Source organism: Medicago sativa, chromosome 3, assembly GCF_051527215.1.
Source record: "Medicago sativa cultivar Bolivia chromosome 3, Bolivia_mono, whole genome shotgun sequence".
In the NCBI taxonomy this organism is placed as follows: Eukaryota; Viridiplantae; Streptophyta; class Magnoliopsida; order Fabales; family Fabaceae; genus Medicago; species Medicago sativa.
The window spans coordinates 80,540,747-80,564,552 of NC_140751.1; the positions used below are offsets into that span (position 1 = coordinate 80,540,747).

Genomic DNA, 23,806 nt, shown 5'->3' on the forward strand with positions numbered 1-23,806 from the left:
TTTGGAGAAAAATTCATTTTCAAGGGAACCTAAAAGCGAACTTAATGAATTTATATACGTATAATTATTCGTTGAAGTTCATCCGCACCCCCTGACCCAGGGTTCTGGATACGCCACTGCTTCTATATCTACTTCACGTATGAGTTTGCTTTTTAGTCGAAAATAATATTTCGGCCCTTTCGCGGAGTAAGGCAATGATGTCCCCTATCTCTGTATCTCTTTTTTCCAATGATCAAATAGAGGTTATTATGCTATGCTTAAATACTTAATATTCAGCTTCGGGTCAAAAAGTGACTATCCCTAAAACTATACTCTTGATCTAAAAAAAAAAAAATTCACAGCGGGGCCTTGGAATTGAGTAGGATGAATGGTTTCGGCTAACTCAAGATTTAGAGAAATACCTCAGTGTTCCCTGTTTATACGAGGGGGAAAAGGAGTTATATGATCATTTGTTGGAAAACACTCAATGTCGCCTTAGTAACTGGCATGCATGTGCGCTTTCTTTTGACGGTCGAGTTACGATGGCTTAATAAGTGGTTGTTTCTCCTCTTGCGTACCCTATGCAAACAATTATTCTCCCAATGTACGTTTGTAGTAAGCTAGAAAAAATGAAAAGTGATTTTGTGCGGGGTTCAACGGATGGGCGCAGAAATTGCATAATATCTATTGGAACAACTTCATCCAACCTAAGTTGATGGGTGGGATAGGGTTAAGGGATCTTCACATGTCACAACTTTAATAAATATTTCATCATGAAAGTTAGGATGAGGACTAACTCACAAGCCTAATGATCTTTAGGTCCAGGTCCTTCCTAAGTAAGTATGAGTGTGGTAGAGATATTATATCTAGAGTAAGTTCTACCTTCAATTATTCAGAGGTTTGGAGAAGAATTATGAATACTTGGACGTGGGTTATGAAAGGTGGGAGATGGAATGTTTATAACAGAAGATCTATATTTTTATTTATCGATGTTTGGTTACCATCTGGTCGTATTGGTGACCACGCCTTGCAATCAATTCTAGAGATCTTGTTAATTATACATGCACGATAACTATTTCGTGCTCGTTAATGGCAATTGGGAAGTAATGTGTTTGATGGAGTACATTCGCGGATAGTTGATGTGTGAAATTACTAGTACGATACCTCATAGATATGAGGCTGGGGAGGATAATTTCATTCGTGAGCTCACCTCTAAAGAATAGTTTAGTACTCGGTCTGCTAATAATATTCTGAAAAGGTACGTACCAAATGGAAGTGATCCAATTTAGAGACTAGGTTACATGCACTTCGAGACTGCCAGAAGGCTGTGTAAACTTGGGAGTTGTTCTCATACATACCACCACAACACTTTTTTTTATCATGATCAACACCATTGGATTTCGCATAATATTGATTGTGATCGGGTAATGGATGGAAATTTGTTAGTTTGTCCTATTTGATTTTATCATATGCTCCATTTGGTTTGAAAGAAATAACGTCTTGTTCAAGTTCAATAATAACAATCATGATAAAAACAAAGTTGGGACGGTAGCTAGGAGGAGTGGAAGTGATGCAAGCTAAGGAATATGAATTGGCCAATTTCGTGATAGGATCTCTTACCAGTCCATTGAGACAACGATGGCAACGCCAAAAAAACAGAAAACACAATGACAATCAAAGGAACGCAATGACGATATCAACCAAAGAGCACAAGACTCCAACACCGACGTATAGCACGTGGCAACGTCAACTGGTAACACGACGGCTCGTGAGGGAGGAAAGAGGGAAATGAAATAGACAAAGGAATATGCTAGATATAGCGACAAAAAACCTCACAGTGGTTTCACGAGAGTTAGTTCACGTAATATCAATCTTTGATTTTCATTAATAATATCCATTGATTTTCATTAAAATGAATAAAGGGCTGATATTGCTTCACGGGAGAAAATTTAACTGTAGACAATCCATTCCCCGTGTTACAGACTAAACCTATAAATATTTTCAATGATCATTTCAAAAACAAGATTTAATTTTTACCAACATTGCATTTTTTTCACTTATCTTCTCTTCCTCCATGTATTTCTTCTTCCTATCTTTCCCTCTCCTCTCTACCTTCTTTATCTTGTATCCCTCTGTCTCTCTTAAAAAGGTTAAAGTTGTATCAATATATAATTTATTTATTTATTTTTACCAAATTTTAAAAGTATTATTTTCATACAAAAATTCAATTTGTTATTGTTTACAACTCTGGGACCGTGGAATTATCACCAGAAGAGTTCAATCGAAATCCTCACCAGTATCCTTCTCAATACTGGTGAGAAGACCAACTTTGAATGTTGTCTCTTCAGTTTTAGTCATAGAGATTGTAATAGAGTGGCGCACCATATGGCCCAGTTAGCACTTGCTGAGCCCAATAGAGTTTGGTAGGAGGATATCCCTCAAACAATTGCTACTTTGTACACCTCTGAAATTCTGTTTTAATATAATTCTTTGTATTTCAAAAAAAAAAAAAAGAAAAAAGAAATCCTCACCAGTATATGAATAAATGTGTTTAACTTCGTGTGAACCCATCTTAACAAGGATAAAATGGAGCATTGCAATTAGCAATCTAGTGATAATTTTAATGTCAAATTCTTACACTTGAAAGGTAATAGTAGTTAGATGACTAATGTCACAATCTTGTATTGGTAATGGTGAGACAGCTTGAAATACGCACATCATGAACAAGGAATCTCTTCAAAAGAGATTATTCTACTACTAATAAATATAATATGATGTTGCTTATGTGTGTTTAATCACAGTACCCATCAAACCAAGCATCTCCTCATTCTTGGCTTGTGTTATTTGCAACTCCAAAGTCACCTGTCAAACAAATTAGGAACAAAACATTAACAAACGTTGTCTACAGAACAGAAAGAAGAAAACCGCATATAACGGCTAAAACACATGATCAATCACATAAATGTGAAATCTTTTCAACTCTTTTGTATCAACTTAGAAAGAAGATACAACGTTTATTATGTTCTGAATGATGGTTAAAACAAAAACTTAAGGAACGCAAGAAATATTTCATTTCTCAAAATCACTACAACAACTGCAAATTCTACTTTAGCTATATTTCATGATTTATAAAACAAAAATGAATAACATCATAGACGCGCATTCAATGAAGCACAACAATATTTGCAGTTAACAGTTTGTGAAATCAACAGGACTTGAAGTAAAAGTGCTCATTTTTTTCAAAGTACGTAAGATAAACCGAAAAGTTTGATTTTAAAAAGGAAACTTGACATTCCAGATTTCAATTTACCTTAATCACTTAGCTTGTAACTAAATACAAGTACAAAGCACATACTTATAGTCAAAACAATTGAGACTGGGATTAATTTCAGAGAAGTTATATTCCTTAGTTAAAATTACAATAACAACTTTTTGTCAAAACAAAATTACGATAACAAGTTGCTTATAATTCGTACTAAAAGAGAACAAAGCAGATGAACTTTAACAAACAAGTTAGAGCACCTCTGTTGAAAATTTGAAATTAAATATGCTCACCTCTTTGAAAATGTTGCTATGTGAAGTTTGCACAAACCCCTGCATCAAATCCACAAGCTATGTCAACAGGAGAGAATTTGATAAGTAGAAACCACTTGAGAAGAGAGAGGGAGAAAGATGCTTCGTAATTCTAGAGTGCATGAAATCAATTCTATAAAAGCCATGGTTCTAAAAGAATATTTTCAAAACAAAATCTTTCATAAAATACAACAAAAAGAATATCATGTTACACTTTCATTTCCAATAAAAAAACTGTAACTTCATAGATTAAGTCATTGATTTTAGACCAAAGCCTTTAAAATGAAAGATGGACAGAGGTAATATACAAGAACACTGTGTTAGTATTTTCAACACAAACCTCTACATCAATCGACAAGCTAAGTCAACCATAGAGAATTTAACAAGTAGAATAGAAACCACTTGAAGCAAGAGACTGTTAGGAACTTAGGATTTAGAATAATGGCTAACTAGAGCAGTTAAAGTAGTTAAGAGTTGTTAATTACTTGACGTGGTTAGTTACAGTGCTATTTGTATAAATAGGAGAACACAAAGGGCAGAGAGCATCTTTGAATAACACAATTGTGAATAGAGTATTCTCTATTGTGAAGGGGAAACTCTTGGAGGAGAGATTATCTCCTATTCCATCATATATCTTAAATAGTGTTCTTTCTGTTCCATTCCATTCTTGGGTTCCTAACAAGGACAAAGAAAGACACTTCTAGATTCTAGAGTACAAGAAATCAATTCATATGAAGCCATGGTTCAAAGAATATTCTTCATAATAAAATGTTTCATAAACTACAAAAAGGGAGTCTAATGTATACTACACACTTTCTTTTCAATAAATATTGTAAAATGATTGATCAATTCAATGACTTTGGACCACATCCTTCAAAATGAAGGAACACTGTGTTAATATTGTTGACAAGCAGACCTAGATACAATGCATATGTGCCTTGAACTACATGCAATGCTGAAAATTTTGTCCATCAAATGGATAACCTTGTTTGACAACAACTTACAATAAATTAAATGCACAGTTGTTGTAACATCCAGCGATTAAATTAAGAAGTAATGCTCATTTACCATGGTCCTCTCGAGATTAATTCTACCATTTATAATGTGTGTTAAGGTTATTATAGAACTTGGCTTTTACAACTAAGGATAAAGTGAGAAATTGTCAGGTAAGTGCAAGTTGAACCTTAGGGTAGCATACACATTAAACAAGGAAACATGTGCATAACGGTTTAGCGGTTATGATTATGATTATGGATTAGTTAAGAAATCACTGAGATAATATATCTCACCCCATTCAATTTCTATTTTTCAGATAAACAGGTAGAAAGGCGAGAAAATGCTTAGCTGTTGAAAATTAGACACATACTTATTATAGTTATGAATACTTATGAATTCCAATTCATGCATTTCCCTGTATAATGTACCTTTGTCTTATGTATTAAGACAGGTTTTAAATTCTCCTTGTATTTCGATTCTATATTCCAGTTATCCAGTATCAGAAGTGATATTCTAAACGATATTCTCGATTATCTATTTAGGCCGAGTGTTACATTTTGACCCAGTTCATGTATTTCCCTGTGTAATGTACCATTGTCTTATGTATTAAGACAGGTTTTTTTCTCCTTGTATTTCGACTCTATATTCCAGTTATCCAGTATCAGAAGTGATGTTCTAAATGATATTCTAAATTATCTATTTAGGGTGATACAGTTGTAAGACACCTCATGCATTTAATATGAAGAGAAAAAAAAGATAGAGAAGCAGCGGACAGACCAGTTTTTTAAACAGGTTGATGGACTCTAAATTTGATTCTCCAATTTTAACCTGAAAAGTTTTGATCCCCAACTTCTCAATAGCAAAGGCCATCATTATCAAAACAGACTCCTTTCCAAGTCCTTTGCCACGGCTATGCTAACAAAAAAACAAAGTGATCAAAAGTGAGATCAAGGAGATTTAATACTTTGCAGTCAAAGACTAAATCAACCCAAAACATAAGACTTCTAGATGAAAAACCCGGGGAAAGCTTTTATATCTAGAACGTGCATAATCAAGTGATTTTAAATTTAGAACATAGATGGTACAGTAAAGAACTAACAACCAATACAAGTTTTCCAGAACTTGTTCCATGGGTCTGTGGAATGGTTTATAAACTCAGTTCATCATAGTGCAAATGATTGAATATTTAAAATTGTGACGGAAACACGCAAATACACCGGTTAAAAAGTATACATATGCAAGCATATGAGACTAAGGCTTTCAACCAATTGAGACCAAATACAAATTTTGAGCATTTCCTTTTATGTTTTAGAGATGACAATTTACAAACAGAACATAAAGTTGACATAAACAGAGACGAGTGAACTAAGTGACATGCTCTACTTGATTTATAAAGGCCTGTACTAAAGTAATTTTCATCTATATTCTCCTATTTTTAACACCTCTAACTTTTATCTGAGATATCTATTAAAACATTGATCAAAGATTATACATAACATAAGTAGCGCTACTCTTATTAAACAACACCAACTTGCTTTACTTGGATATGGTTTTCATTTCTAAGTCAATACCCAACACATGCATCCTCAATAAGTTACAATCATGACAATACTTTGAAGCACTAACACAGAGACGGACACGACATTGACACGTTGACTAGAGTAATTATTTGAATAAAAATGACATAATGGAATGTAAATGTAATCACATGCTCCGGACACGCCTTCAATAAGAAATGTTGGAGCTAAGTCAGCAACTAGTTTATAAGTAGGTACCTGGTTTGTTCAGCTATCATAATTTCAACCTCTGCTATTTGAGGATCATTGATATCATTCATGAAAATATTTACATCACCAACCATAGCTGCAAATAGCGGCACATTGTCACTAAAAAATCGAATACTTAAAAAATGAACAAAATAATAAAAGAAAACAAAAAAACATTATTGACCTTCAACGTGGGGTTGACCATGAGAGAATGTTCCAAGAAGCAAGTCTTTATCCAAGAGAATGAAAGTTTCCTTGTTGAGATCACGTGACCAGGAGAGTTGCATCTGATACTCTTGTTCGAGAGAAAGGGGTTCGGAAGCAGTGGCTTGAAGAAGAGAAGGGTCTTGCATCCATTCATGATATTTCGGAACGTGAGGTTCCATGTAAGGGACCAGTATTACCTTCTTTCCTTCTAAACTCACATTTCCTTTCTTCCTCGCCGCCGCTGCCGCCATCGAACTCCGCCGCTGCGCTTTGCTCTTGCCACGGACTGACCAATTGATTTTTTTTTCTGCAGCTTATGCGTTACGGTTTTTCTTTTTTGCTTGATTATGTTGTTTTGGAGTAAATTTAGAGCCCGTTTGTTATAGTTTTTTCAAGAAAAAAATCACTTATTTTTAAAAAATAATCACTTTTAAAAGTATTGTATCCGTTTGTTACAGATTTTAAAAAAAATCAGAATCTAAAAATAATCTAAAAACAGCTTCAAATGAGAAGCTGTTAGGAGCAGCTTAAAATAAAATAGATTTTTTTAGAGGAGAGAGAAAATATAATTTAAAAGATTGAACTAATTTTGTAACAAAAAAATCCCTTTTATATAGTTGTATCCAAACAAACTAGATTATTTGTTTTAAAAAAGTGATTTTTATTACAGTAAACAAACGCAAAATATATTCTGATTTTTTATATAATCTCTAAAATATAATCTCTAAATTATTTTATGTGAAAATCACTTTTATTTTAATCCGTAACAAACGGGCCCTTAAGCTACCTTCTTATTGATTTTTTTATTTTTTAAATAAAAATTTAAAACTTTTGAGCAGATGAAATTCGATATTTACTCTGTACTAAGGAAAAAAGTTCAATATTTACATTTTTTTTTCAGGGAATATTTACTTATTATTAAAAAATTATCATGTGTATATATTTCGAATTTCCCCTAAAATAGTGTATTTACTTTAAGTTTTTTCCAGGGGATCTATGTATTTGTTTGAAGTTTTCTTTAAAAAAAATGTATTTATTTGAAGTTATTTTGTAAATAAATTATCCAATATTTGAAATATTAGGAAATTTTTGAATAAAATTTATTCAAAATAAAAATATAATTCAACGGATAAACTTTATAATGACTTGCGGAAAGATGGACACCACCGTGCCCGTCTATCCGCTCTTTTTACTGCGTTAATGTGTGTGTATTTTATTATATTTGTATGCATGACTTTAATTATAATTTTAAATTTTTTAAATATTATGGAAATTATTCGTAATGATGTAATCTTAGATAGAATTATCAATGATTTTTTTTTACATATATATTTAATAATGATAATAACTCTTGATTATTATTTTTCGAGAAAAATATAAAGATTGTTTTTGCTGAACAAAAAGAAAACCCAAAGTCCAATAAGATTTACTTTACAAAATAAAGGAGAGTGGCTCCATACTCTGTAATATATTTAGCTAAACAAGAACAAATCTATACGCTGACAACATTCCACACAGAGTACCACCCACAATATCATGTTTGTGTTACACATAGAATACCACCCACAAATCATGTTTGTGATCAAATTCAAATACAGTAACATATTAATGCCTTGACAAAATATCTAAATGGACTCGATATTTTGCGTTGCACCCACATCTTGTTTCATGTTTTTGGCTCGTGCTTTTGGGTTTCCGTAGTTAACCTCATATTCTCCATGTATCCTTGACACGAACATACAAAGGTTTGATGAACAATTTGATTGTTGTGATTCCTCACCACTTAGCCCTTGTGAACTGCAAACCCAGACATTCTAGCAACTCAAGAGTAAAACATACAGGCAACGTCTAACCCACTAGTGCACGTTCTAGTGGAGATCGATTAAAATTTACTATGAAATTAAGGCAAAGGATACATGGGTGAATTTTCCATATATTGGTTCATTGAATGATGGCAGAGAATCACTTCAAGAAACGGTTATGCTTCCCCTTAGAAGGCTAAATCTATTAGAAGGTGATGGGGTTTGCAAGTCATGTAAAGGGGTATTGATTTTAGGACCTCCCGGTACGGGGAAAAACAATGTATGTAAAGGCAGTTTGCAAACGAAGATGGGACAAGCTTCGTTAACGTATCTCCGTCCATCATGAGTGGAATGTGTTCAGACAAAGTGAAAAGAATGTTCGAGCTCTGTTTTTACTAGCGACAAAACTGGCCACCACAATAATTTTTAGGAGAATGCTAACCATTTCCCTTGGGGCATTGGTTAAGGTACTAAAATACGTAAATTTGTATTGAAAAGTTGTGTAATTATTGCTAAGAAAAAATAAACACTTGTACTTCCAAGACAAAGTTTCCCTTAATGGAATCCTTATCCAATGCCCTTAGGGCACTGGTTAGCAAGACCCTAATTTTTATTGTTGATGTTGATAGCATTTTGGACGGCGATCTAGATAATACGGGAACACCGCACGAATGAGGATTAAAATTGAATTCATGTCCCTTTGAAATTGTCAATGTTTAACATTTAAAATGATAAAATATTTCAATATTTTAAAAATATGAAAAACGGCAAAATCAATATTATATGTATGTGTGTGCGCGCGCACACACATCCTCCCCCTACATAGTCGCTCGCGCGCACACTGACACACATATATTTGTGTGTATGTGTGCGTGCAATGCTACAAATTAATATTAATGTTTCCCTGACGGCTCAAGTTTTATGGGCTTGGCTTTGGCATTTGTTAAAGGAATAAACATAGATTTTTTTTTTTTAAAGAAAAAGGAATAAACATAGATGTATGGCATTAGTTAACCTAAGACATAGTATATAACTTATATAAGATCCACTTTAATTATATGCAATAAATTCAAGTCTAGGGGCACGTTATTTTCTTGATTTTGGAGCGTGACATGTATATTGATGTCTATGACATTAAAAAAAAACATATTAGAGACGATATACAAAAGTTTGTTAAAAAAAGAAAAGAGACAATATACAAAAGTCAATATTAAAAAATAAGCTAAATATCTTCCGGGGTCCTTTAAGTTTAACATTTTTCTCGAGTTACTCTTTAAGTTTTTTAAGTTTTAAATTAGTTATTTAAATCACACGATGCTTGTAATGTTACCCTTTTTCGTCCAACCTTGTTAAATGAGGCTGGCTGTCAAATGATGACGCGACAAGGCCAGATCATTTAAAAAAAATTGAGTTTTCTATGATCTTCATTTTCTTCCCTTCATATACATCAACATTCATCGTTTTCTTTGGACTTTCTCCATCATTTGAACTATCCACCATCTCTTATTGCTACGTGGGTTAGAAACGATCCTTGTGGAGAAGCATGGCATGGGGTGATCTACAATAACACAGTTATTGAGAATCAATTTGCCTAGAGAAGGACTTAATGGCACATTGAGTCATTCCCTTGGTAAGTTAACTTCACTACATGCAATTGTAGCATCAAGAAGCAATTTAACTGGTAAAATTCCAGGCAGTTTTACCAAATTGAAATATCTGAGGTTGTTGGATTTGAGTGATAACAGTTTTCAACCTCTATTGCCCAAGTTTCATGATGGTGTTGAATTTATCATTGAAGGTAACCCACTTTTAGATAATCAAACCTGAATGAGTCATGCCTCCATCGCTGTCAAACCCTCAAGCGAGTAACTTGAATGGATTCAAAACGGTAGCTATCTTGGTTGGAGTTGCAATATTTGAATCTGTAGTTGCTATAGGTATTTGTCTCTTCCTATGTTATTACTTGAAGAAGAGAAAGAAGGAAAAAAAACCTCATTTGATGGTTCTTTCTTTGTTCAATTATTACGCGTAAGGCACAAACAATTTCGCTTTAGAAAACGTGCTTCAGTTTGAAAAAGGAGAGAAGACGATAAATGTTGGTAATTTATACGAAGAGGAAGAAGATGAAGATCATAGAAAACCCATAAAATTATTATTTAATGAATTATCCTTGTCACAGCGTTAAACAACCACATAAGCCTAATCTAATAGGGTTGGACAAAAAAGTATAACGTTGCAAGCATTGTGTGACTTAAAAAGACCAATTTAAAATTTACAGGACTAACTCGAAAAAAAGTTAAACTTAAAGGACTCTAGAACTTTTGTATATCGTCTCTAATCTGATTTTTTTTGTATGTCTTAGATATCAATATACTTGTCACGCTCAAAAATCAAAGAAAATAACGTTCCCCTAAACTTGATTTTACTGCATATATATGTTTAAGTGGATCTTATATAAGCTATATATGTCTTATCTTAACCAATGACATACATCTATGTTTATTCTTTTAACAAACGCCAAACCCATTAATTTTGTGCTGTGAGGGAAACATTTATATTAATTTGTAGCATTGCGCGCACACATACACACGAATATATGCGTGTAAGTGTGCGCGCGCGAGCGCCCGTGCAGGGGAGGATGTGTGCGTGTGTGCGCGCACACACACACATACATACATATAAATTTGATTTATGCCGTTTTTCATATTTTAAAAACATTGAATCATTTTATCATTTTACATGTTAAACATTGACAATTTCAAAGGGACATGTATTCAATTTTAATCCTCCTTTGTGTGGTGTTCCCGTATTATCTAGATCGATGTCCAAAATGCTATCATCTTCAACAATAAAAATAATTGTTAGGGCCGACTTTGTCGCTCGTAAAAACAAAGCTCAAACGTTCTTTTCACTTTGTCCGAACAACATTTCACTAATGATGTACAAAGATACATTGACGAAGCTGGTCCCATCTTCGTTTGCAAACTGCCTTTGCATGCATTGTTTTTACCTTATCGGGAGGTCCAAAAATCAATACACCTTTACATGACTTCCAAACCCCATCACCTTTTAGTAGATATTGCCTTCTAAGGGGAAGCATAAAGATTTCTGCTCTTCACCCTGCACATTTTGCTCGCGCCCTGCAGCCTTGCCAAAAATACCCTTACGCAAGTTAACTAACGCAAGTGTAAAATTATGCGTTACTTAACTAACGCAACGTGACTTAAGTCACGTATGTGTAAAAACCGTTTTTTTACACTTGCGTGAGTTAACTCACGCACCCCGCGTGAGTTAACTCACGCTGGGTTTCGTCTGCACAATAAGCTTTGTGCTTTTGTATAGTAACAGTTTATGTATGTATGTATGGGTCAATGAGAGAGAGGATCATCATGTAAAGTGGAGTAACAGTGAATGCATGTGGCTTACTGTCAACCATAGTTATATATAGAAGCTTGTAGAAACCTTTTTCTGTCAACAATATTTATATATGCAGTAAGCCACGCTTAACTCATCAAACTCATTTCTAAGTAACAACACATTAATAATGCTTTTCTCCACCATATACGTGTACTCTCATACATGTACTCACATACGTGTAGAAGCAGCATGCATATATGGCCAAACTAGTGATAATATATAACATACACGTGTAAACTCACTTACATGTACTCTCAAGCATGATAATTGACGGTGCTTCAATGGTTATGCTACTTTTAATGCTTATTAGTTATTGTACTTACAAGGTCACTGTTCTGCTTTATAGCTTAAAGAAATAGATGCAGTTACTATTCCTTTTTTTCAATTCAAGGTATGGAATTAAGAAGATCCACGTGGCTTACATATGATGGTTCAAAGGAATTTATTGTGTTTGGTATATTCAATTAGAAGTAGAACAACTAGGATTCATTCATCATCGGTGCCTGGTATATAAGAAGATCCACAGAGCCATGCTTTTGGAATTTTAAAACTTACGTGAGTTAACTTGCACGACGTCACTTAACTTGCGCAGCGTGAGTTAACTTACGCTGCGTTACTTAACATGCGCAAGGGTAATTTTGGCATGGCTGCATGGCGCGAGCAAAATGTGTTGGGTGGAGAGCAAAATTCAAGCATAAATGTTTCTTGAAGCGATTCTCTGCCACCATTCAATGAACCAAAATTTGGAAAATTCACCCACATATCCTTTACAGGGATAAACTCTTGTCTTACGGACTTTCGAAATTCATTGTCAGGAGAAACTTTCTCAAATTCATCATCAGAATGAACTTTTTGCACTGATGGATAAAAAATGACAATGCAAAATAAAAAGAAATGAGTTAAACATAAAAGTTGAACGCGTATATTTGACAAAACTTATGAATACTTTCACCCTCTTGCAACACGCCCAATACATGACACATATTGTATTCATATAATTTTACTCTTTGATATTGTCCTTGTATAATTGTCATGTTTACAAACTTATTTTATAGTCAATAGTTTCATTTATTGTTCAATGATGGAATTGGATTTAGACTACCACATTACAATTTTGTGCTTTCGAGTTTGAAGGAACAAATCAATATGAAGTTTTAAGTTATAAATGATATACAGTCGATATGGCATTCAGGGTCATACATACATACATAGAGACACACACATACATATGAAGTTTTAAGTTTTACATCTTATGTCAACAGATCCAAACTTATCCATACATACATAGATACACACCTATATTGTATTTATATAAAACCATTCAATTACATCTACTTTTTTATTAATTAAATTAAATTTCACATCATTTTTCAGCAACAACACGTCCAATCCAAATGACTCCATCACACCTTGATTCATCACAACTTAGACATCCTCGAACCCACTTCATTCCTCTGATGACCGTTTATAGATTGTACCTTTTTTATGCCATGACAGAACCCCAATTGAGATTTTCTCATGACTTATGGAATGACGTGATGATTGTTCAAAAGGGAAAATTGGTTTGATGCATTTATAGGAAAGAACGAGGGTTTTATGGTGGAAAATTGCTACTTTTAATTTAATAAAAATGTAAAAGGAATTTAATGGTTTTTAATGAATGATGAATTTGGGAAAGTGAAGGAACGAGGGGGTCATTAGATGGATGCAAACACAATAAATACATTTTTAATCCTCATCGTTAAATTAAATCATGCGGTTCTAATTAATAGTTATGATTTCTCACGATAGATAAGAGTTCTCACCATATATACTTTTTATACACACACAAGAATATATATTGTTTCCCAGATCTCCACTTTTACCAATGTAATGTTGGTAGAAACCATTACATACATTATACCCCAAAAAAAACACCATTAGATATAATTTTTGTTTGTTTACGTTGACCCTTCGGTTTCATGGAAAATAGGTTACAATAATCTGGAGTTCGACCGTGAGATAAAGACGGTCTAACAAAAAATTGTTCTATTCACAAATCAAATTCAAGTTATTCTAAACGATTCGTCCTTAGTGAAGCCCACTTATCACGCAAGCTCAATTGCTTTGGTTTCTATTAAATATAACTTGAATTTTGCTCTCCACCCAGCACGTTTTGCTCGCACCCTGCAGCCATGCCAATTTTGCCCCTGCGCATGTTAACTAACGCAAGTGTAATACTGTGCGTTAGTTAAGTGACGTTGCGTAAGTTAAGATGCGCAAGTGTAAAACTATACGTGAGTTAACTCACGCATTGGCATGTATGAAAAAAAACACTGCGTGAGTTAACTCACGCATAGTATTACACTTGCGCGAGTTAACTCACGCACTACTGATATATCAGTACAGCATTAAATGTTGTACTGATGTGCATTGAATGCAGTTTGGGTCCAAACCCTAAAATGCTCGTAATTGAACCTAATTACGTCAGTTTAACAATATTATTGGATAATACGACTTGGTGCATCAAAATTACACCAAAACATCGTTTTTTTCACAATCACATAATCACGCATAACGATCCAAACGGTCCAAATTACACAAATTCGCCGATAATGACCCGTAATCATTTAAACACACTTAATGACACGTAAACGATCCAAATTACAAATAATTAGAGACAAAGTAAGTAATGCAAGCAATAATTGGTGTGACATAACCGGCCACCAAAAAAAATAATTCATTTCATTTAATATATATATATATATATATATATATAATATTAGTTACATATTGGCCACAAATATACAAATTACATAACCGGCCACCAAAAAATATGTCGGGGTGTAATACCACCAAAAAAATAGGACGAACACCAACCGACTGATGAAAGTATATTTGCATCAAACAAGATAAGTATTTTTGTATCGTCTCCACAGGGAATAGTGCGTTATCAATGACAGTTTAACATCAATTATCATTCCAAGTATTAAGAGTACTTGTTTGTTTGAAAAGTGATTATCTAAACTAATTGCAAAAAGTAAGAGTTGAGATAAATAAGGATTGAAACTTGTTAGGAGTAGCGTTCCTTAACCAAACGTCACACGTAACCTAATGATCCATACGAATTCTAGCTTTGTAGACAACATTATCACAATCAATTCTAAACTACCCTTCGTGTCCAAAGTGATATAATTATTTCTAAGTTATCGTTTAAACATTCGTGTCCAAATCCCTTAAACGATAACAAAGTCGATCGGATAACTTAATCGACCGTGTCCAGCCTGATTAAGCATCCGAAAGCATTGAACTCTTGATTATGGTGATTATCACAAGATTAACAAAGTTGTCAAAGAAGTTAATCTAAGATATGTTGCTACTCTAGCTCTAGATTCAAGAGTTTGTGTCCAAATCATCTTGAATCTTATGAAAGCATTAACACAAGAATAACAACAATATTGAATATAAATTGCTAGAATCATATATTGAAAGATCAAAAGGATTACATGTTTAGCAAGATCAAGTACCTCTCATCCTAACAAAGAGTGTTTAGCTACACATCATCATGGAAGCCTTGCAAGGATGGATTGAAAAGGAAGGATTCATTACACTTGTGATGTCTCAAAAAAGAAATAAAGATCCAACTTCCAAAACCAAAATCACTCTATGAAGAACTACCCTATTTTCTCTCTAAAAATATCTAAAGGTGAAAAACTAAGAAGAAAATAGAAACCCTAGATATTTCCTAAGATATTTACAAAGAAAAACAAGTGGGCTATTTATAGAATTCCCACTATGCTTGAGCTTGCCTCGCGAGCAGCCTTACTCGCCATGGCGAGTACTGTTTCCTTCACCATTAAGCTTCTGCCACGTCACCCTGGGAGGGTCAAACCGCCCTTACTCGCAACGGCGAGTAGCTCTGCTTGCTTCGCGAGCAAGGGGGTGCTCACGGCTTTGTGGCTTGAATTGAAGCTCGCCACTGCGAGCTGCTGTGCTCGCCTCGCGAGCAGTGTAGTACTTGCGGCCTTTTGCACTTTTCTTGGCTTTTTCATGCTTGCTTAGTGTCTTAAGGTCAAATCCTGCACAATTGGGTAAAGTAAGGCAATTAAAGCGTAATAAGGCAATTATCACTTTTATCTCGGCTTTTCCTTAAATTTCTTGCAAAACAAGTAACAAAAGTGCTTAAAATATAACATGAAAATATCACTTCCTAGCACTTATCAAACTCTCCCCAACTTAACTCTTTGTTTGTCCTCAAACAAAAGATTGAAAATCAAACAAGTTAATAGAACAAGACACAAGTACAAAAGGTTTTGAAAACTTTCTCAGATAATGATTCAAAATGAATGTGCGTGCAAGGCTAAGTTTCCAACTAATTTAGAATTCTACGACTAATATGAGATGAGTCCTATGTACAAAGCTCATGCCAAATAGTTCAAAACAATAATACATATATTCACGAACCACACCTAACACACTTCTTTGAAAGTAGATAAACAATTGAAAACAAACAAATGAGGGTTATGAACACACATCCGGAAATCAAGTTAACATTCCAATCAAGTTATGTGTCCATCCAAATATCATTTCAAAAGGCATAAAGAACATGGATCAAAAGGTCTTTGAGAGTTATAACTTGGCTTGGCTACAAAAGAAATGTCATATGTGGGGCAATTGAAATCAAAAAGCCTAACAATCAGGAACATTCCTTGTATCAACCATTAAATTTCACAACCTTTCCTACCAATCATTACAAACCCTTGGTGCTTAAACATGAAGCACTTTGATCTTGACAACTTATTTTCTTTTTGGATTTTTCTTTCTTTTTCTTTTTCTTTTCATGTACACATTGTTTTTCTTTTCTTTTTGTATTTACAACAACATGTTGTCTTGATCAAAGATAAAATTACACCATAGTACTTGACATAAGATTTACATCTACCTTCTCTCCCCAACTTGAATCAACAAATACCCTAATTGAATGTTCATCTACTCTAAGGCAAAAGGGACAAATAACATTGAAATTTTAGGGTTCAACAATTAAAAACATATCAGAGTCCTAAAGTGCGTCAAAGATGAACTGAATTTTGAAAAATTTAAAGGCAACTTCATCAAGCATTGTGCTTATGAATTGACAGTTCATAATTGATGACTCTGATTCATTTGGCTCAAGTGGGTTAGCAAGTACTCGCTCTACTCACAAGGTAGGCTATTTGTGGTTAAGTATGTTTCACTCATTAACAAAAATGTGCCTTGATCACTTCCATGCCTTCACACAATTAAAAACAATTATTGGATTTAAAATAACAAAATTGAGTTAAACAATGAATCCGGTCTCCTTGCATATGTACAAACATTTGAGGTTTCCTCACTTTTAGGCTAGTACTACGTGGTTCACAAACAAATAAATTATTGTAAAGAACTAAATGAAATGAAATTTGCACAAAGTACTCGTTCCATATTCGAGTAAAAACCTAGAAAAACTAGAAACTTGTACCTTGGCTTTGCGCTTTTAATCATAACTATGAATCAATATCAATCATCTGAGAATTGAAATTTAAGCTTTGGCTATTAAAACCAAAAGGGTACTTGATCATACAAAAAAAATATATGCTAAACATGAATTTAACTAATCATAATACGAAAATAAACAATACTAAGATAAATAAGAACATCACAATACTAATTAAATTAATTGTGCCAACGAAACACAATACAACATAACACAATACGATTGTACTAATACAAAAATAAACTGAGTCATTAGTGCCAAATCAAAACACAAAAGAAGTAACATTGTTCAAAAAGTATCAAAAGAGAAAGCAAATGAAATATAAGGAAGACAGCAAGAAATGAATGAAAGCTTGATAAAATCACTCTATGAAGAACTGGCTTTCAAGACTTTTCCTCCTCCTTAAGATTGCATATCATCATCCGAGCCATCGTGAGAAGATGTAGCACTCGGTACATTTGCTGGATCATCTCTATCATCATCCTCATCACCACCTACATCTTCTCCCATGGTTGCATTCTCATGCCCTGCAAAGTCTCCAACCCCTCCATATGGACCTGGCATGCCCTCAGGCCAATTAACATAGTTCTGAAAAGCCTGTGGTGTCATGAACTGATCCATCACCTCCTGTGGGTAGCCTACTTGCTGCTGCATGACATACTGAGATTGTTGGAAGTAGGTGTTTGCACGGTTTTGAGCTGTCAGCATATTCCAAGTGTGCATATTGCTTTGATGTTGCCACTGAACGTAGCTAGCAAAATCAAAGGCAGCAGTGGGTTGGAATGGCATGGGTTCTTCCTGTGGAGGAGGTGCCTGAGAAGATGAAGCTTGCTTACCCTTACCTTTATCTTTCTTAGATTCACCCATGATGAAACGGGTGATGAAAATATCATTGATGGGGTTGCGAATTTTCTCATGAACGGCAGAAGGAAGCTTCATACCGGTATCCTTAATGAGTCCCATGATGAGACCGGGGAAGAATAGGCGGGCTGCTGGCTCACCCTTCCCTTGTAAAGCGACTTTCCTCAACTCCCAAGCAATGGTTCGAGCTATGTCCACTGGTTTGCCATTAAGGATATAGTAAATGAGGGGGCAGACTTCCACAACACAATCAGACATGTGGCTACTAGGCATGACATTATAGAGGATAAATTTCTGGATGATTTTGGCTGGGTTAGTCATGAATTTGTATTGGCAGCGATGCTCTCTCCCGGCCTCACTCTTGTCATAGTTGAAACCCTCAAGCAAAAGAAATCGTTTGATTTCTTCATGAGTTTCATCAACCTTAAAGTGCCCCAAGTTCCTCTTAGTGTGGAATTCATCATACTCATGGTCATGGGTAAGTTCGAAGGGATTGCCAAGGTATTTGTTGATGGCTGCCCTATCAAATTTAATGGTGTGACCCCGGACAACCGTCTCATATGGAAAGATATCAGTGAGGGGGTTTTCTGGAAGAGCATTGGCGTAAAACTCACGCACAAGCTCAGCATTTAGGTTGGTCATGGGGTTACAAAGCCTATCCCACCCTTGATCTTTTAAAAGTTTAGCAATTTCCCCGTAAGGTCCGTTAGGGCTTATGTTAAACACTCTTTCAGCCCACATGTTTTGGTCGAGTAACTCGACGTACCTATCCTGATGGTAACGGGTTTTAAATCTGTTTGAGTCAAAGCTTTGGTTTCTAGAGGGTTGGGGTGCAGAGGTTTCAACCTTCTTTCTTTTCTGAGAATTCTTAGGAGCCATACCTGCAAAACAGCCAGGAAATTCATACACAATACAATATAACAGTTAAATATCAGTATGGAAACAAATCAGCATAACTGGCATCACTAAAAATGGAAACCAGAACAAAAAATTTTCAGGTTCTGAAGCTACTCGCCTCGCGAGCAGCTCTACTCGCAGTGGCGAGTAAGCAGATGAATTTCTGGGTTTTAAGAAGAACACTCGCCTCGCGAGTGATGAAGCTCGCCACGGCGAGTGACCCAGAATTTGGCCAAAATTGAATTTTTACAACAGTGGTTCAGTTTAAAAGGTATCCTAACCCTAAATAAAGCAATTGCGCCCCTTTTAGTGACCTAAGTATGAACTGAATCATGCCTTTGCTTTATAATTCAATTTTATGCCACAAAACCCTAATTTTTATTTTCAAAAATTTACAAAAAGGGTTAATCAAAAGATGTGGCTAAGAAAGAAAAGCAATACAAAATTGTACATGATTCTGTTTTATCTTAGGCATATGGGTTCTAAATCAGAACAACAGTTTCAACAAAAATTAATCTTCTAATCCTAGGGTTTACATGAATTCTAAATTGAAAAATAGAAGTTGAAGAAACAAACCTGTGGGAAGATTAAACTGATGCAATTGCAAAATAAAGAGAAAAGATTTGGATACTTTGAAGATTTAGGGTTAGTGATGAAAAATAGAGAGAAGAATGTGAAAATTTTTGATGAGAGAGAGTGTAAAACGAAAATGATAAGGGAAAGGATAATGATGGGTGGTTAAGGAAAATAATGGGGGAGTTAATGTGAGTTAGTGGTCTTGGGATACGTAACTGACCAAAACTGCACTTACTCGCCTCGCGAGCAATTATACTCGCAGCAGCGAGTGAATTGGTCGTTGACTAAGTTGACTACCAGTTTGCTCGCAACGGCGAGTAGCTCTGCTCGCCTCGCGAGCAATGGAAATTTTGAATTTTTGCTCCTGCTTTGGATGTTTTGATACATGCACATGACCCTAATAACTAAAATGCCTTAAAACAATAAATAAACTTACAAAGTTGGGTTGCCTCCCAACTAGCGCTTGTTTAACGTCGTTAGCTCGACGCCTTTTCCGTTAGGGTGGCCAAAATGAGACGGATAGCACATCATCTTTCGAAACCCTACGCTTTGGGAGGAATTCCATGAACTTTAAGTACAGATGATGAGGAGTCCATGACCTCCTTAACTTTGATTTGAACAAGGCACAAATTTCATCAACGACTCGATCGATTTCTACCTTGTTCACCTTCTTTCCCCTTACTTCCATTAAATCTTCCTTGATTAGTAACCGTTCCTTTTTCTCAACCACCATTGCTTCTCCAATATCAACGGTTGTAACTTCCTCATTTTGAACAACAACTTCTTCAACAATCTCTCCAACTCTCTCAAACATGTTTGGATTTTTTTCTTGTTCTCCAAGAGTGGATTGATTGTTGGCTTGGTTATCCATGATTTGTGCTTGAATCAACTCAATTTGAAGTGATAAAGTCTTCAATCTTTGGTTGGTATCTTGCATGTTTATCATGGATTGTTGCATGAAGATGTTCAAAGTATCTTCTATTACCTTGTATCTCTCATCTTCATAAGAATGTTGCTGATACTGAGGATAGGATTCATACTCGGGTGGAGTATAGAAGTTGAAGTAACCATGATCAGCCATGATTTTGGCTAGGTGGTGATCCTAAAACGGAAACAACTAACAAGAAACTTTTCTATGTTTATCAACAAGGGGTTAGTCCAAACAACTATCAAATAAAGAAAAATATTTACGGATTATATACAAATGCTTAAAACGATAAATCAATCGTTCTATCTATGATAACTAAACACCATTCCCCGGCAACGGCGCCATTTTGATGAAAGTATATTTGCATCAAACAAGATAAGTATTTTTGTATCGTCTCCACAGGGAATAATGCGTTATCAATGACAGTTTAACATCAATTACCATTCCAAGTATTAAGAGTACTTGTTTGTTTGAAAAGTGATTATCTAAACTAATTGCAAAAAGTAAGAGTTGAGATAAATAAGGATTGAAACTTGTTAGGAGTAGCGTTCCTTAACCAAGCGTCACACGTAACCTAATGATCCATACGAATTCTAGCTTTGTAGACAACATTATCACAATCAATTCTAAACTACCCTTCGTGTCCAAAGTGATATAATTATTTCTAAGTTATCGTTTAAACATTCGTGTCCAAATCCCTTAAACGATAACAAAGTCGATCGGATAACTCAATCGACCGTGTCCAGCCTGATTAAGCATCCGAAAGCATTGAACTCTTGATTATGGTGATTATCACAAGATTAACAAAGTTGTCAAAGAAGTTAATCTAAGATATGTTGCTACTCTAGCTCTAGATTCAAGAGTTTGTGGCCAAATCATCTTGAATCTTATGAAAGCATTAACACAAGAATAACAACAATATTGAATATAAATTGCTAGAATCATATATTGAAAGATCAAAAGGATTACATGTTTAGCAAGATCAAGTACCTCTCATCCTAACAAAGAGTGTTTAGCTACACATCATCATGGAAGCCTTGCAAGGATGGATTGAAAAGGAAGGATTCATTACACTTGTGATGTCTCAAAAAAGAAATAAAGATCCAACTTCCAAAACCAAAATCACTCTATGAAGAACTACCCTATTTTCTCTCTAAAAATATCTAAAGGTGAAAAACTAAGAAGAAAATAGAAACCCTAGATATTTCCTAAGATATTTACAAAGAATAGCAAGTGGGCTATTTATAGAATTCCCACTATGCTTGAGCTCGCCTCGCGAGCAGCCTTACTCGCCATGGCGAGTACTGTTTCCTTCACCATTAAGCTTATGCCACGTCACCCTGGGAGGGTCAAACCGCCCTTACTCGCAACGGCGAGTAGCTCTGCTCGCCTCGCGAGCAAGGGGGTGCTCACGGCTTTGTGGCTTGAATTGAAGCTCGCCACTGCGAGCTGCTGTGCTCGCCTCGCGAGCAGTGTAGTACTTGCGGCCTTTTGCACTTTTCTTGGCTTTTTCATGCTTGCTTAGTGTCTTGAGGTCAAATGTAACGCCCTCCTTTTTATTTAATTATTTTTATTAAGTTAGAGTTTATTTATGTGATTTATTTAAATATGTTATATGTTGGTATTTACTAGTATAATATATTTGTTATTTGGTGTGTTATTATTATTAAGTGGGGGAGAGATATATTTAATTTAGAAATAAAATAAGATTCGAAAATAAAATAAATATACGAGGTGTTAGTATTTTATTATGTGACAGTATTCTATTATTTAGTAGAATATGAGAATTATTAGTGTAAGTAGAGTTGGAGGTTAGAATAGAAAGAAGAATAAGTTATTGGACCTAAATAAATTTAGGAAAGTGATTAGTATTAATTATGAGAGAAACGTGGAAGGCTTAATATAGGGATAGAGATTACCTTGTGTAGTTATATGTGTATATATGTATATAAGGATAGCAAACTTGTTCCGCACACTAACCATTATTTTAACGAAAGTTATATACAGCCCATTAGCCTTAAAACCATTAGTGTTTATATATATATATGCCAACAATAAACCTAGTTACACATAAGAAGAAATTAGTGAAAACGGTGCCGATAGGAGAACAACAAGGCATCGTGAATTACCTTGAGAAAAAGTATCAACCCAAGAACTTATTTTGTTACCCGCTAGAGTAACAAAGCAGAGATGTGAGTGTGTTAAGCTGTTGGGATTCTTTGATGCGTCGAGTTCTTTATATCCTTGAAAGCTTCGATTCAGGTTTAGAGAGAAGAGAACAAGAGGAGAGAAGAACCAAGAGAGAAAGGCTGCCATCGATAATTCTAAGGTAAGGGTGAGACTATCTTTCACTAATATTAAGTCTGTAGATCATTAGATTGCATCTAACGTGTTTTAGGATGAGTTTTGTAAGATTATGAGAATTAGGGTTTGAGTGAGAATTGATGATTAGGTGATGAAAAACCGTTGAATTCAAATGTGTTTCGTGTTGAATTTATACAAATGATTTATGATTGTGTGATTTGATTTCGTAAATTTTGTATTTAGCTTTGAATTCGATAACTGAGTCTATATCAAAAGTGGTTTGAACAAAATCCAATACCTGATATGCGACTGCCTTTTAAAAATATTTGAATCATGTTTAACCTTTAGCCTTCAATTATCCTTTCTAAGTTTGATAATAATGGGTATTTTCAATTTAGAATTCAAAAGGGAAATCATATGTGATATCTGCTATGTGTGTAGTGAATCAATTGACTTTATTTTTCATAATAAGAATTCTATATGTATGTGCTAAGAGTTAGCAATCTATCTATTTTGCCTCTCAATAAAAGAATAATTTAATTTGATTGCTATGTATACTACGTGAATTAGCCTAATTGATCAAAGAGTTATCTAGTAATGATGAATCATAGTTTGTTAAAAATAGGCTATTGACAATTAAAAAAATGTTTGGAATCGGTTAGTTCTGATTTATGTGTTTAATCTATTTATGTGCATACCCATTTTTGCTTTAGCCGAATTGACTATATGTCTTATTTGGATAATTAGTGTCTTTATGAATGTAACTGGAATATTAAGATATTTTACTAATTTGTTTACCATTTTATTTTGTTACTTTAAATTTATAATTGTTATTATTTGATTATTTCCATCTCTTATATGTGTGGATAATTTTACACTATATCCTGTGAATATTATTCTATTTAAGATATTGTTTTATTAATGAGTTATTTGAGGATGTGATATTTGAAGTTGTGTGATTTAAATATGTGTTATAGAAGAATTATTTATATGCTGCATATACTGCCGA

The 23,806-nt window shown here is 34.5% G+C and overlaps 1 protein-coding gene across 1 annotated transcript; it reads right to left on the minus strand.

Annotated features, from left to right (window-relative positions):
• Positions 1-2,551: 2,551 nt before the first annotated feature.
• LOC146940731 (Acyl-CoA N-acyltransferases (NAT) superfamily protein) lies at positions 2,552-6,894 on the minus strand. Its single transcript, XM_085754432.1, has 5 exons — positions 6,499-6,894; positions 6,324-6,411; positions 5,326-5,458; positions 3,535-3,573; positions 2,552-2,841 (listed from the first exon to the last, which is right to left on the minus strand). Exons 1-5 carry the CDS (start codon positions 6,770-6,772, stop codon positions 2,761-2,763), a joined length of 615 nt encoding a protein of 204 aa, XP_085610558.1. The 5' UTR covers positions 6,773-6,894; the 3' UTR covers positions 2,552-2,760.
• Positions 6,895-23,806: the final 16,912 nt, after the last annotated feature.